The sequence below is a fragment of the Grus americana genome, chromosome 9 (genome assembly GCF_028858705.1).
Source record: "Grus americana isolate bGruAme1 chromosome 9, bGruAme1.mat, whole genome shotgun sequence".
Lineage (NCBI taxonomy): Eukaryota > Metazoa > Chordata > Aves > Gruiformes > Gruidae > Grus > Grus americana.
The window spans coordinates 4,408,875-4,424,641 of NC_072860.1; the positions used below are offsets into that span (position 1 = coordinate 4,408,875).

Consider the following 15,767-nt stretch of genomic DNA (forward strand, 5'->3'; position numbering starts at 1 on the left):
AATAGAATGGGGTCAGTGCGACTACTTTAAAACAAAATTTTTTAAAAATTGCACAGCAGTAAGAGGTCTCTGGTAGCTGCAGGAAGTTGTGTTGTCTATTATGGAGAGAGTGGCAGGCCTACAGGGAAGACTGAGCCTCACGAGTACAAGTAGCCCATAGCTATAGACCTTGGTGGGCTAAAAGATACTTCAAACACAAACTTGGCACCGAGCAGCCCAACTGTGAGCTTAAATTAGTGCAGCTGGGCCTTCATTTTTGGGCTATATTAATCTATTTTGTAGTGTTTTACAATAGCTTGTTCTTTTATGGGCAAGAACGGTAAAATACATGGACAAATTGATGCTTCAGAAGGAGGGAGGGGAACACACCTTTCCATGGTTTTGCTTTTACCAGCCTGACTGTAAGAACTGTGATTGCATGAGCTTCATGGTTGATATCAAATGCTGTACCCTCTTTCAATGCTAACATGACTGAAGCTGGGGTAAGGTTTTTCTTGATGGTGTGATTTAGATAGCCAGTGTATTGTTTCAGGTTGTTGGAGGTTAAATTTTAAAAAAAAAGTATAAATTAGTAGGCAGGCTGCTACCTCTAAGAAAAGGGTGAAGAAGCAGGTATGGAAGGATAGAAGGAACTCTTAAGCAGAATACTGTTACATATCTCCATTTGATTATGGCAGATGTAGAGGCTTGTTTTGTATACTCAGTAGTCAATGTTTTATGGGAGGATTATAGCATTAGACAAGAGTAAAGTTGATAACTTGTTTATTTCCCATCTGACAAATGTATATGTAAACAGTCACACACAAAGGTATACAAGGCTGGGTTAAATATCACAGGTATTTCATTTGCACAGGCTGTAAAACAGGTTGCCACTTTGGTAGCAAAGTTGTGCAAAAGAAAAGCTCACTACGTGCAGAGAAGAGTGGTGTAGCTGCAGGGAGGAAAATGACAGGAGTGTTACGGAAAAAGAACAAGCAGCCTGTATTTCTCCGAAAACCACTAGGACTGCCAAAGCCATGGGATTTTAGTAAATGTAGCTTGTTAAGGAAACGTGGGAGACGTGGTGAGAAATGAAGTGTGGTGCGAGGTGTTAATCCCAAGGCAGGGCAGGTTGTGATTGGAGCACCCCTTGGCCTCTCCTGAGCCTGAAGCTGTGTAGCTGTGATCAGCAAGGCAAGTGAAATGCAGCTTGCTGCTGTTCTTGAGCTGGCAGTAGGCTGTCCCCTGATACCCCACCCTGATCTGCATAGCACTCCACAGAAAAACACAGGGATGCATTCTCGCTTTTGCCATGTCAGATTTGTGACTGTCTTCTTGCACTAGCTTAGCTCTGGAATGAGTTGTGTTGATTTGTCTCTGCTGCTTTGAAGACTGATTCCCTCCCTTGCACTACCAAACTAAAGGAATGACACTGCACCTTCAGTGGGTTAAAATAATCTGAAAACATTTTTTCAATTCATTTCTGTCCACTACCAAAGGTCTTTAACCCATTACTTACCTGAAGACCTGATCCTACAGCTTTGCTTAGGCTGGGAGCTCTGGGGACAGGGACCTTGTACTGGTAGGCTGGTACAGGATATCAGAGTTGAGACCTTAGGATCATAGTGATGTGATACTGCTACTTGTCAATAGCAGTGGCAAGTCCTGCTAGCTCTAGAAGAAAACTTGAGTAGCAGCAGGTACAGCCTCAGGCTCCGGCAGTTGAATGAAGTGTGAGCAGCTCCATTCTTAAAGCTTCAGGAATTACTGTACTACCGTATGTGCTGTCCAAACAGGTATGGCAGTGTCATAACCCTCGCTAGCAGGTACACAGCAAAAGTTGACATGAGACTTGAAAACAGTTGAAGTAATAACACTAAAATAAGAAATTAGCACTTGCTGGAAGCTCTACCACCTCACAGATGCTGACAAAGTTCTTAAGCAGTCTGCGTATCAAGTGGTACAATACTTGTTCAAAAGACTGATATTTAAAAATCAGTGGCAAGATTGATGTATTTAATTCTGCTGTTACCTGAAGGTCTGCTTCCAGTGCAGTTAATCTAGAGGAGCAACACGGCCTGATAGTTTGACATATATTGCGAAATGTGAAAGGCCTTTTTATTAAGAAAAGCTAATTTCTGTCATTCTGGCATCCCAAGAAATGAGGCATTTTCAGTCTGAAGCTGAGATTCTCTTGGAGTGTCTGTTATTCATAGATGCCTCAATTTTCGGTTGTCCTGATCAGTGACCGGGAGGCCTGGCTTTGATGTTTTCAGGAAGCTGTTTGGACACCCAGCTGCAGGTGGCCTGTGCATTGCGGGCTTCAGGATGACAGACCGAAGTGCCGGTTTTGCAGAGCAGTGCCCTGGGCAGCCGGAATGACCTGCACGGTATAGGAGCAAGGCGATGGACTAGGCCAGACAGAAACAGGACTCCCCCACCCTACACCCCACTGGTCTTCAGGTAACAGACAAAACAGAGAAGATCTTACAGGCTGCTCCATGGAATTGATCTATTTGTTATTTTGATTTAGTACAAGGACAGTTTGTACTGCTTTTGATGCTATCAAAACTTGAAGCATAGGCGTTTTTCTAGTGTGTATACCCACCTTTTCTGACTGAGTTATTCCAAACTAATAGTCCAAAATAGAGATTATTTTTTTTTTTGTCAGAGCAGAAACTAGATTGTTCAGCAGCCACTGGTTCTCTTCATTTTACTCGTAGCTTCAGCAAATCATTCTTCTGATTGGTTCACCTGCTTTACATAAGTCTGTGTCTTACTAGCCCAAGTCAGGGCAGATTTCACTCATTAAGAAACATGGCTGTTTTTCCCAAGAAGCTTCCTAAATGAGTAGGTACAGAAGGGGAGGAACAGATACAACCAAAACCCCTAAAAAAACCACCCCCAGCAAACAAAACCAAACCACCCAGGATCAAATCTTCTTGTCCTCTTTGTGTAACTCAACGCAGAAGTCTTTCTGTTGGTAGGTAGGTAGGTTCTACCCTGAAATCCAGAATGGTTGGTGCTGTTCAGATGGTCACACTCATGTCAGGAGCTTCAGTTTGTTTTGCATGAAAACCTGCATTTCTGGCCAGGTAGAAGGTTCATTTCCAGAGAAGGAGGAGTAGGTGCTTAAGTCTTACATCTCCGCTTATTCATGCTTCAAATGGACTCTTCTTGTGAATCTGGTAAGATTGTGTTGTCCATTCAGCTCAGAAAGCTTGATAGAAGCTGTACTTGACCTGTTTTTCATATGCCAGAAAACCCCTTTATTAAAAGTTTAGATGATGACCTTGTGCATCTGGGTAATGTGTACACAAGCGCTTTCTGTCCTACACATGCGTTCTCCCTGATAACTTTAATTGACAGTATAATGTGAGTAAATCCATTCAAAATCCAGGTGCCAGAGTGAAGAGGCGGGAATTTTGGTGTTGGTTAGTCTGTTACCATTGTCTAACACATGTACATTTTACCATTTAATCAGTGACCTAGGATATAACTTTTGAGTGTCTAATCATTTAAAACCAATGAAGGTTACACATGAGCTGATACACAGTTTATTCAGGAAAAAAATAGGTTTTGTGGTTAGAGAATCAGGAAGTAAAGGATGGCATTACTTGATGAAATTCTCTTCAGGTGTACAAAGTGGTCTATTGGCATGGCGGTGTGTGGGTAGGTACGTTGAGCAAGGTGAGTTTGATTCTTACCTGTTTATCACTGTCACTGCTGTAACTCCACCTACTGTGTTACAAGGTTTCCACCTCTTTCGGTGTGATCAGCTTTTATACCTGATTTCAGTCTTGCATAGGGGATAGGATCCTAGCTCCAGCTGTTTCTTGCAAGACTAGAATCCCACCTGAAGACACTTTTTAGGAAGAGTACTGATAAGCAGTCAAGTAAAGAATGTATTTCCACCAGAAATAAATAACTTTTCATCAACTGGTCTACTGTTTGGCCAGAGAAGTCTGGTTTGGCACTTAGATTTCTATAAAAAGTTTTTCTGTTTCTATAAGAAGTCATTTGTGTGCACTGGTTAGATACAGAGTAAGTGCTGGAAGAGATGGTAAATAATATGATTTAAACAACTCGATGCATATTTACTGTTCAGAGTATTGCTACACAGATAATTAAGAGTAGCCAATTCTCATGTGTGTTTTAGCAGGAGGAGGGCAGGGGTGGTTGGTGGTTTTTTTTTTTAAATTGCCCTCCAAAGCACTGTAGGGTACTGTGCCACTGTCACCTCATTTCATTCAGTAGACTAGGTCAGGGTTTGGTCTGGAGTGACTTCAATGTAGATGTAAAGCTGAGTGTATAAAGCAACATACAGAGCAGAAGTTGCAGCAAGGGAAACTGAATAGATGTAATTTTTTTTTTTTTACCTCACTGTCCCCATTGGGGGGGGATTATTGAATGGGGATCCAAAGAGGTGGGTGGGTTTGGGGGGGGGGGGGGAATCTCCATGAACACACACAAAATAGCAACTGGACAAGACCATGAGCAGCATTATGCAGCTTCACAGCTGGTCTTGCTTTGAGGGGGTGTGCATGGGGGGGGAATTGTCCCTTTCAGGTTCACTGGTCCAATCCAGCATTCCCTCCCTTCCCACTTGCTGCAAAGCTGATAAGCTCAGAAAAATTGATCATTTCAGTGCCAATAGATGTTTCTTCCTGGCCAATCAAAACAAGCCATGGATAAGGAAAGGAGGGTGCAGACACGGAGGTAAACACAAAAAATAACAATTACCTTCTGTTAGTGAGGGGTGCTGGCTGCAACTGTCTGACCCCCCACCCCCCCCCCACCCCACAACCCCCATTCAGGCTGTGGCAATGCAGCAAAGGTAATTCAGCCTTAGGGCTATTGTGACATCCCACTGGAGTGTTGCTCTGCCGAGGGTGAGTACAGCAGCACTTCTTGGGCTTAAGCTTATGCCTTAGTTTGGCAGGAAGCACTGGGTTGTTCCCTTAACAGGCAAGAGTGCATGCACATGCATATGCATAGCTGCTTAATCTTGTTGTTGTGGCAAATAAACATTTGTTGTAAAAGGGCATGATGTGATTTATTGGTGTAGCAGTGGGAACAGGGTTCAGGCGCACCATTTGCTGTGTCTCGGGTCGCGCATCTGAGACTGTGTCTCTGCAGCTCAGGGGTTTTAGCTGTGCTGGGTACAGACAGCTCATATGGGGGCGCGGGGGCCGGGGCTGTGCATGAGGAGGGGCAAATGTCCAAACCAAATAACCTAGCATGGGTCAGGAGGTGTTCACTTAATTTTGGTACCTGGCACAAATTCGGTGGACTCTGTTCTCAGTGACTTCTTAATATTTTTGTTTTGTAGGGGGTTTTTTTGGGGGGGGGGTTGGGGGTGGTGGTTTTTCTTTGTTGTTTGGGGGTTTGTGGTTTGTTTTTTTTTGGTTTTTTTTTTTTTTTTTTTAAAGGATGGGCAAGGCTGGGCACTGTAAGGCTGGTAATGCAGCTGTAACACACAGATGGGGGCTGATTATTAATTTTTGGTGGTGGTTGGTTGTTTTCCCCTCCCAGTTTTAGTGAACCATACCTGTTTGTGCAGTGTTTAAAGGCTGTTTCTGCAATGTCCCACTGGCTTGTTTTCCAAACTGCTGCATGCTGTTAGAGGGGTTGGTTTTGTTGGGGGTTTTTTTTTTTGTTTGGTTTTTTTTTTTTTTTGGGGGGGTGTTGTTTTTTTTGACAAATGACAGACTTGTAACTGCGTGCTGGGTCAGGTCACTGTGAGGCAGCATCTCAAGGTTCTGCTTCCAGTTGGGTAAGCCTCACTTTCTGCTATTGCTTGGAGGTGACTGGGGAAGGGCTGAAACCTTCCATGGACAGGTACCTCTTGTGCTTTTGCATAAGGGAAGTTGCTGGGGGGGGGGGGGGGGGGGGGGGCAGCACATGTTTGGGTTTTGGTCACCACTCCTTGTAGGACTGCAGTGAATGGTGATGGCACAACTGGTCCTGCCTAGGAGAAATGCATTTTCCCAGGAAGAAAGGCAGGGGAGCAAGGGTGCAGTTTGTGCAGGTGGGCAGGTCCTAGGAGGAGCAACTGGGCCTTCTCTCAAGTATCTTTCTTAGTTCTTGGTGTTTGCTGTTCCTCTAATTCCATAGTGCTCTAAGTGGACTTGAGCATCTCCTGAAGGGTTTTTTTTTTGTTTCCTAGACATGCTTTCCATGTAAGTAACTAGCTGGGAGGTGGGAGCTGGTGACTTGCTAGCCTTGATCTGTGTTCTAAGTGACCAGCACACCTCCAATAGGGTCTGTGCTGCACTAGTCTTCCATCTGAAGGATGGCTTTGTTGAGGGTAACCTTCTAGTATGGCTTCTACTGATGAGCTGTCACTTACTAAGCTGCAAGAGCAGAATCTCTACAGTGGCTTTGAAGAGAAACAAGTTCACACAGATAGACATGTTGGAGACAAACACAGGCTGAGAGTCACTTTTACAAGTTTCTTTATGAAATTAAATGTTGCCCGGGGGGGGGGGGGAGGAGATATAGTGCAAGAATGACTTTGTACATGCTACTGAACTCAGATATCCCTGGATGACCAGCCTTTGGTCAGCTACAGCATCAACAAACACTGGACTCTGAGCTCCACGGACAGTTAGTGCTCACTCACACTAGCAGGGTGTTGGAATGAGCTAGTGTCTTCTGCTGTCACGGGATCCCCTAAGCTAGGGAATTCAGTCAGTATGGCTTCTAACTCTGCTATGGTAAGGCAAATCTTTCCTTTTTTGCTAACCAAAGTTTTAATTAATTCTTTTTGGCCACAGTTTAAAACCTGGGTAAAGTGAGGCTCTTAATGCCAAATTTAGGCCTTTTTTTAAAGTGGCTTGCTTTTTTTTTTTTTTTTTTAATTTTTTTATTAAAGGTGTCAAAAACCTGTAGTAATACCCCTTGAATTGAGAGTCTGTGGGAATTTGCATAACAACCATGGTTTTAGGCTTTCAGAGTTGAACTCTAGACTCTGACTTCTGGGAGCTAGGTTTGCAAATATTGACCTTTCTTAAAAAAGAAAAATAATAAAACAGACAAAACAGGCATCAAGTTAACAACATCTGACAAGAACAATTACAGACTTACAAAATACACAGTTCTGATTTTTACCATAAATAAACACATTACAAACAATGAGCATTTTCATTGGCCAGGAAATATGGCAGAATGACGGAGAGACAGGAATCTAAGGAGTTGAGTATGGTATTAATTAGGCACATTTTTCACTAACTTAAGTAACTCAAACCCACTAGAGAGCTTTTTTTTTTTTTTTTGAACTTTACTCATGCTGCAGGTTGATTGGCACAGTTTAATGTACTATATAGTTCCTCAGTGGTGTTGAACTAAAGGAAAGAAAAAGTCACAGTGCAATACTCACTGTTGTCTGAGTGCCTGCAAAGGCTAACTGAATTAGTTAGACAGGTGTAGGAGGATCATGTCTTTGAGCAACGTGGGGCGTGGGGCGGGCAGAGAGCAGAAGGGGTTATGGAAACTCTCCCTGGAAAACGTATCATGTCAGTGACTGCACTGTTCTGAGCATGTCAGCGGACACGGAGCTGGCAGGTGGATCAGCTGCTATCCCCTGACAGCTGCCAGATAGCAGTAGTGGTCACAGCGGGAAGGAGAGCGTCAAAGTACAGCTGACATGCAAAATCTTTTCAGATGAAACACGTCAGGCTCCCTCTTGTGATCTCTTTCTGGAAGTTTGCCTCCGGGGTGCTGTGCAAGGCTGGCTCCATGGGACTGGCACAAATGCACATGTGCATACAAGCACACACAGTGTCTCACCTCAGAGCCAATGTGGTCAGTCAGTCTGTGAAATAAATAGGGAAGGCAGGAGCACATGTGCCATCCTCTGTAAACAAAGGATTGGAAGAACCTGGGCTCCACCTCCCAGGACTGACAGATAAAGTGCTTTCTCAGAAGGGGTTCAGGCACAAACATGGGGCTGCCCTTATTTCCGGAAAGGCGTCAGCCTGCTGATGTTCTGCCAGAAGTTCGAGGGCTTGCGCTTGGGCTCTGCCAGCATGAAGACTTGCTGCTGAGGGAGCGTAGTAGGCAGGGTGGGATGCTTCTGACGCATCAGAAAATCATAGTATGGCCTGGTGACAGCTGTGATGAGAAGGAGATGGGGAAGCATGTTAGTTTAGTGCAGCTCCCTTGCCCAGTCCCTGTTAAAGCTGCAAGGGATTGAATTGGGTTTGTCTTAGTATTACCCTCAGTTTCAGCACTGCTTTTTAGGATCAGAGTTGGTGCTGTGGAAGTTCCAGAAGTGTGAGGAAGTGGTTGCCTTTCTGCAGGTCCAGAGGAAAGCAAGTGCCATCCCTTCCTCTGGCTATGAAGAGGGGTGGTGGCATCACAAAACGGGGTAGCAAGAATCATCAGCTGAGCGTGCCACAGGCACAGGAACCTTCCTTTCTGTTGAGTTCACATTCCCCTGGCTACTGCTAAATCTTCCTCGTCTCTTAAGGTTTTAAGAAACAGCTCTGTCACTGAGCATGGTACCTACCCACAGTATTCTGCCAAAAATCACAGGTTTCAAAGCGTCTTCCACAGGCACAACTGCCCAGGCAGAAGTAGACACACACACACACACACACACCCCCCCCCCCCGCTGCAGTGACCTTTATGACCCTCTTTGCATCACAGGGATTACCACAAAACTTAATCTAATCTTGTCTTTTCATAAAGGGAATGCCCTACTGCTTGGAGAGCCTGGCTCCAGGGCGAGGCTGTGAACTAGCCTTTGAGCAGAAGCTGCCTGCTTGTATGTAGCTGTGGTTTCTGGCACAGTGCTGAGCAAAGCAGCTCTCGTGTAGTTAAGAATAGTTTCCTGACTCCAGTGGCCTGAATCTGCCAGGAGCTATACTGCAGATTGTCACATCAGAGCTCACCATTTGGTCTTCTCAAGAGTTTGTTAATGCCACGTCATTGAAACTATTCCTGTATAGTAAATGTAGAAACACCCCCCCGCCTAGTTCTAGCAGCATTTATAGGTGCAGGTGCGACTCACCCTTAGGCTTCCCAGTATGGTGCTGCTTGCTGGCATTCAGCATCGCCTGCTTTTTCTGCACCTCTGTGATTGAAAAACCTTGAAGATAAAACAGTTTGTCAGCAGCAGGTTGTCATTTTGTATCTCATGGGAAGGCACTGGCATGGGCAGTAAGGGAAACGGAGGGGTAGGAAAATGCCTGACGTAAGGGGTCACAAGCTTAAATTACTCCCAAAGCTGGAAGGGGCACGTACCACTCCCCCCAGCCTGTGCTGTGCTGCACAACTCCTCCCTACCTCTCATACAAGGTTTACTGACTGCCCTTTCCCCCACACTTTGCTCCAGACCAGTCGTGGTTCAAATCTCGTTAGATCATGTGTCTGAATTAAGCAGGATTTGGACAAAACAATGAAAACCCTCTTTCACAATGAAAACCCTTGACTGAACGTGTTTTGTATAGATATGGCCAAACAGGGCACTCACACTATACTGCAAAATAACGGAAGCTGTATGTGTAATGTATTGACTAGTTTATCAGCCCTGTCTGAACTCATTAAAGACACATCAGCCTCCCTGAGGACATACTGCAGTGTTGGCTCAGGGTGGTTTGTTTGGTTTTTTTTCAGTTGTACAGATTAATTCAGAATGTGCAATTCAGCAGCCCAGGGCTGGACTGAAGCATGCACTGGCTTCCCCCTTTCACTCCTATGCATTGACTGGTGGTTAAAAAAAGAAGGGGGAATAAAACCCAAAACAACAAAACAAAGCAAAAAAACCTAATGCCTCACAGCATCATTCTTTCCATACCTGTCTCCTGGTCAAGCTGAACCTGTCTCCTTTCATTCTCAAATGCCTTCAGCCAGCGCTGTTTCTGCTCAGGCTTTTTTGCACAAAATAAGTGGACTTCCTCAGTGTCTCGGCAGTACAGTTTAAATGCATTTTTCACGCTGATATTGAAGTCCTTGTCCTTCCCATCGTCTACATCCAGTATTTCCATATCATCCATGTTGATCCGACTCTTATAATACAAGATGTCCCGACGCAGAAGGTCCTGTAAGAGAGATTACACAGACTTATACAGATGTTACTGTTTCCTGTTCTGTCCCTTCCTTAAACATTGATTTTCTTTGCTATGATGGAGTATTTAATCTTCTTGGCAGCCATTACAGTCCTGTAAGAAAATATTTATACTGGATTTGAATCTATGGAATTGCAGAGCACTGAGCTCCAGTTGACACTGTTGGCAGTAAGGGGAATTGCATGGTTTCTTCTAGCGGTGGGGTCAGGATAGGCTGGCATTGACCATTGTGGGATATCAGCTGCTCTGAATGAGAAGCAAGCTTGTTATTACATGTGATCCCAAAGCCTTGTTAAGCCAGTGTCAGAAAATAATGCCTGAATCCTATGGTCCCAATTAGAAAGCCAAAAAAAATCCTAACTGGCTTTTGTTTTTTGTGTTGACAAGTAACTTTAAGAGCAGTGATAAAACAGTGAGGGTCTCATGCCTAAGTTTCCTGGAGCTACCGGAATGCCATGGATTATGCAAAAAAAAAAAAAAAAAAAAAAAAAAGGTATGTTCAGTTCTGAAATCCCAATAGAAGATACCTTTTCATTTGCTCTGTGAAGGATTATTTCTTTTATTTCTTAGGTTATGAGAAATAGCATGGGCTGTACTTACAGACATACATATGATGTTAATATTGTCTTATTGACTGTCAAGGCCCACAGCTCTTCATCAACGCTGCAGTTACCTTCTGACTACTGTATTAATCTCACATGGCAGTGCAGTTGAAAAAAAAAACCCCACATATTTAAAGGAAAAATGGGTGACAGTGCTCATATTTGAGTTGTGTAAAATAAATCCATACACCAAGCCTAGAAGCAGTGCAATGCTGTAAGAATTAGGCCAGTAGTTAGTTCCTGTAGCTTATTGCTGTGCTCAGGTGCACAGAACCCACCAGGACATCAGAGAAAATACTGCAATGAACACATATAAAAAAATCTCTGTACCAGAAGTAGGTATGATTCCAGTGAGTATTAAGCAAACAAAGAGGTAGAGAGGGAGTTCACTTAAATTCTTTAGCATTGCATTTGTGCCTGGCTGGTGAGGTTACCTTCTTGCAGCAGATAAGCTGGTGATCGAAGAGGAAGAACATCCTCTGTTGGCTCTTGGCTTGAGGGTGGGAGATTTTGGCTAATTCCCCAGAATAGATGAGTTCTGAGCTTCTGACTAGGACGTCTTCACCCTGAGAACAGCACAAAGAACAGATTAGTCTCAGCCATCTGAAAACGAGGGAGAAAAAGTAAGCCCGTAGCCTCAGAGAACCTCAGCTTGGCTGAGGGGCCTGTGTGGCTGTGGGGCCTTGTCCTGATTTCGGCAGAGATAGGGTTAATTTTCTTCCTAGAAGCTGCTCAGTGCTGTGTTTTGGATTTAGGATGAGAATAATGTTGATAACACACTGATGTTTTTAGTTGCTGCCCAGCAGTCAAGGACTTCTCAGCTTCTCGTACTGCCCTGCCAACGAGAAGGCGGAGAGCCCCCAAGAAGCTGGGAGGGGACACAGCCAGGACAGCTGACCCCAACTGGCTAAAGGGATATTCCATACCATATGATGTCATGCTCTGTATATAACTGGGGATTGGCCAGGAGGCGGAGCAGCTCAGGAACTAGCTGGGCATTGGCTCCAAGTGGTGAGCAATTGTGCCATGCATCACTTGGTTTGTATAGTCTGTCGTTGTTATCATTATTACTATTATTATTCCTTTCATGTCCTATTAAACTGTCTTTATTTCAACCCATGAGTCTTACTTTTTTTTTTTTCCTTTTCAATTCTCCCCCGGTCCCACTGAGGAGGGGTGGGGAGCGAGCTGAAGGGCTGTGCAGTTGTTTTAGCTGCCGGCCAGGTTAAACCACGACAGGCCTGAATTCCTGCTGATGAAACTCTCCTCTGAGAATGAGAGGGAGCCTCGGTGCTGGAGGACACTCCTTGTCACAGCAGGGAGACACTGTGCCCTTAGCACCCAGGGAATGGGAACTGAATTTGATAAGAACAATAGTGTGTTAAATGAAAAATTCTCCTTTTCCAGGGAGTCTGCTCAGGGCAGCTGCTCCATCCCTGACATTAAAGGAAGCACACAAGCAGAGAGCTGAGAATTTAGTCTGACATCCTTGGGGAGGGAGACGGTCTGGATTTATTCAGTCCAGGATTTAGAAAATTAGTAGTCGTCTTTCTTTTATTTAGCAATTTTTTTTTTTTTTGTAGTCTACAGGGAACCTTGGCTTCCTATTTGCTGTATCAGAGCTTGCCTTTCTGCAAGAATAATGTGGCTTCTTAAGCATTAAGGGGCAATTCTGCTCATCTTGAGAGTCTGAAATCACTCAAGATAAAATGGGGTCCAAGAGGAAAATAACAGGATTTCACCAACCTACATGCTAATTTTATTCTGCAAGGAAAATGGGGAAGCAAAAATCCCAGGGAAGATGCAGAGGCAGCTGGTATAGCTGGGTTGTGTGCTAGACCTTTTCAGTTGTACTAAAAGATCACATCTGTTTAAATTAAAAAAAAAAAAAAAACCCCAAAAAACCCCCACCAAAAACCACACACAGCAAGGGGCAGCAGAACTGAGGTAGGGCTAGCTAGGAATCCTTATGAAGATTTTACTCTAGGCAGAAGCTGTTGGAGGAACAGGGGCAACACAGTTCATGGAGCATCTAAGTTTCTTACCTCCCAGTCTTCTATCGAACTCTGCCACTGAGCAATTTTGTCAATGTTCTCCAGCCGCCGCTTTCTCTCATTGATGAGCCGAGCAACGTTCTTCATGGCATTTAAGGCCGCTTCGACATCTTTAAAATCCCTAGGGCAAGGCAGAGGTGTTAGGCATGAGAAAATGACACGTGCTTGTACCTACACTCCAAGGAGCACAGTCCAATATGGCCTAGGGCTGCAGAGCAGAAAACCTGAGTTCCAGTTGCAGTCATCCCAGCTGTTTTATACTGGAAGTTGGAGGTACATGTTTCTGTGGGCAGCTTTTCAGACACTTGCTAGTTTTGAGGCACAGATTATAGTCTTGTAACAAATCCAAGCCAAATTTGGGGGGAATGGGGAGGAGGGGAGTAAGCAATTAAATTCAGCCATAGAGGTGTAAATACAAGTTGCTGGAAGAATCTCCAGACTTTCCAAGCCTCAGGGGTTTTTTTCCCCACAATGTAATACAATATTATGTATTCATAATTCCCCTTTTTTCCTACAGGGACTGATACTGTCATGCATAGGCAAGGCAGTTCAGTGTTAGCAGGCTTCATTTCAAATAGGAGCCAATGGTTTATCTGGAAGGGTAGGAGAGAAACTGATCAAGCCCCCTCCATACACCACCTGCTGTCATCAGCTACTTCTGCAGAGCTTTGAGTAGCTGGGAAGCAGCTGTTCTGCACAACTGGTCTCTCTAACGCAATTTTCAAAACATCTGTGCACTGCATTAAGGAGCTTTCTGTTAAGAGATAAGCTTCAGAACAACATGCTTACAGAGTTAATAAGACATGCTTAAAATCATTCTGAGAAATAGCAGTGCTGTAATTAGGAAGGTGAAATTAAGTCAAGCCATAGTGGACTAATATAAACACTTTCCTTTAATATAGATTTTTCATGTTTTATTTCTGTAGCTAATTATTTCAGATGCTTGATTAAGTGACACAGTTATTTGAGTTGAGGGCAGTGCCTTCACCCTGAAACGGACCAATGGATCTGGATGCTTTTGAGCTAGCGGTGAAGAGGCACCGAGAGCACATGGCTTGACTGCTGTAGGCCATGACTTCCCACTGGGAAAGCACTGGACAAAGTTCATGACTACTACTCAGCCAGTATGTGCTATGGTGCAGTTACATGGACATTTGGGGTATATTCACCTACTGCTTTTGGAGAAAAGTTTTCAACACTACGACCACCAGAAACATTTAACTCTGAAGTTATGTATGTGCTGGTATCACAGATGCATGGACCAAATAAAATAGAAAAGTACCATTATAAGGTGGACCTTGCAACTCCAGGTCTGTAACAGACAGGAATGCCCAGTGCTGCTGTAATGGAAAATTACATATTTGATAGAAAAATACTTTCCTTTTTTTTTTTTTCCTGGTTTCTACAGGGTAACAGAATAATCATGGTATTGGCTGCTTTTGGCAAGCAGCCCTCAACACACGATTCTGCCTAAGTTCATTTCCATGAGAACAGTCTCGTTCCTCCCCTCCCCACTGACCTACCTGTGTTGGGGGTTGGTGTATTTGAGCAGTTCAGCCAGTTGCAGCGGATATTTGCAGATTTTCTGCACGGGAGTCAGCAGAAACCCATCCAGAGAGATGTCTATCATCTTCTGCAGCAGGCGGCAGGCTTCGAAGAAGTAAACGTATTTGTTAACTTTGGTGAGGCGGGACAGCTCCATGCAGGCATTGGGGTGGTTGTTGCAGTATTCAGAGTATATCTGAAACTCCGTTTGCTGCAAGGGAAATGAAGGTATTTACTATCTCTGTTCTTTAGGGTGATGGCCTGGCTCCAGCTGCTGTGTGTGTGAGTTCCCTGTGTTGGTCCTGCTCCTGGATCACATGGGGCTGTTTGGTTATTTGTGTCCTCCCCAGACTTTGAAGCCCACAGACCTAAAGCTGGGAGTGGGCAGGGTATATTACAGGTTACAGCTTATCTGGGAGACCGAGACATTTCCATGTATTCTGGCTGTCTCAGCTGAATGTTTTTAATGACCAGATCAGCAGTTGCTGCTCCTGCACTGACCTGAAAATACTATAGCTGTTAAACTCAGGTCCAGCTCGAGATTTTGGAATCTTCCTACATTTTTGCCTGAGGTAGCACGGTCTGGCAGGGAGTGCTCAGAAACTGAGGCACTTAGAAAATGTTCTTTCCACAGCCACAAGAGCTAGAGGATGTTTGAGAGGTGGGTAATGGGGAGGGAGGGGGGTGGTGGTGTTTAATTTGGTTGGGTGAGTTTTTTTAAACAGAGCTTCAATTCTGTCAGATCAATTTCTAAATCCTCTGGCTTAATCCATGCTCAGCTACCCCTTTCCCATGAAGTCAAATTCACTTACATATTCCAAGAAGCATGAGCCAACCTCACTCAAATGTGGGTGGTCTTTGTTGAATTTCTTCTCTAGTGCTTTAACAAATTTCTTCTGGCACCTGTAGATGTCCTCAATATTCCCAAAGATTGTCTTCAGCTGCTCTTCTGTAAACATGTCAGCTCTTTTGCGGCACTGCTTAATGTAACCCTAGGAGGAAACCAAATTGGAAAGTGGCCTGGGTATTTGCTCTGTGGCCTTTGATTACCAACAGAAAACCCCATGGGCTGTAGTCAGTTGTACACCAGGTTCCTATACCCCCTTCCTGCATAGAGGCATCCATGTTTTAGCTATTATTTCCTCTAATACCACCCAAACCATGGTAGAAGTAGAATCCAAGCCACAGTTACATCACTGCCTTAAACTGTAACTTAATGATACTTGTAATCCCCACGTGAAGGAGTCCCAGAGGTGCTTTCTGTTTCCTGTTAAAGACACCATTGTCTGCAGGCTACAGGGTGTTCTGACCCCAGCACTGACAGATTTAGGCCAATTAAATCCAGTTGCGGATCTGGTTGGGAAATGCCTGGCTGACTCAAAGGAGAAGGAGGGCACAAAGAACATGGGGGGACACTGCAGGAGGAAAGGCTTGTTTGCTAAGTGTGCGCCACTTGGCCCCAGCTGGCTCTCCTGGAAGGCGGTACATTTTTGTGTCATTTCAGGGAACAACTA

General features: G+C 44.4%; 1 protein-coding gene across 4 annotated transcripts in view; it reads right to left on the reverse strand.

The window, feature by feature from the left end:
• Nucleotides 1–7,064: 7,064 nt before the first annotated feature.
• The window catches only part of ARHGEF4 (Rho guanine nucleotide exchange factor 4), a 221,545-nt gene continuing 212,842 nt past the window's right edge, over nucleotides 7,065–15,767 (reverse strand). For all 4 annotated transcript variants that reach the window (XM_054836092.1, XM_054836091.1, XM_054836093.1 and 1 more), the window contains 7 exons: nucleotides 15,066–15,245; nucleotides 14,232–14,464; nucleotides 12,700–12,829; nucleotides 11,089–11,220; nucleotides 9,782–10,025; nucleotides 8,996–9,073; nucleotides 7,065–8,094 (listed from right to left, as the gene is read on the reverse strand). In XM_054836092.1, coding sequence (XP_054692067.1) covers nucleotides 7,937–8,094; nucleotides 8,996–9,073; nucleotides 9,782–10,025; nucleotides 11,089–11,220; nucleotides 12,700–12,829; nucleotides 14,232–14,464; nucleotides 15,066–15,245 — 1,155 coding nt within the window. In that variant the 3' untranslated portion in view covers nucleotides 7,065–7,936. The remainder of the gene's footprint in view (nucleotides 8,095–8,995; nucleotides 9,074–9,781; nucleotides 10,026–11,088; nucleotides 11,221–12,699; nucleotides 12,830–14,231; nucleotides 14,465–15,065; nucleotides 15,246–15,767) is intronic.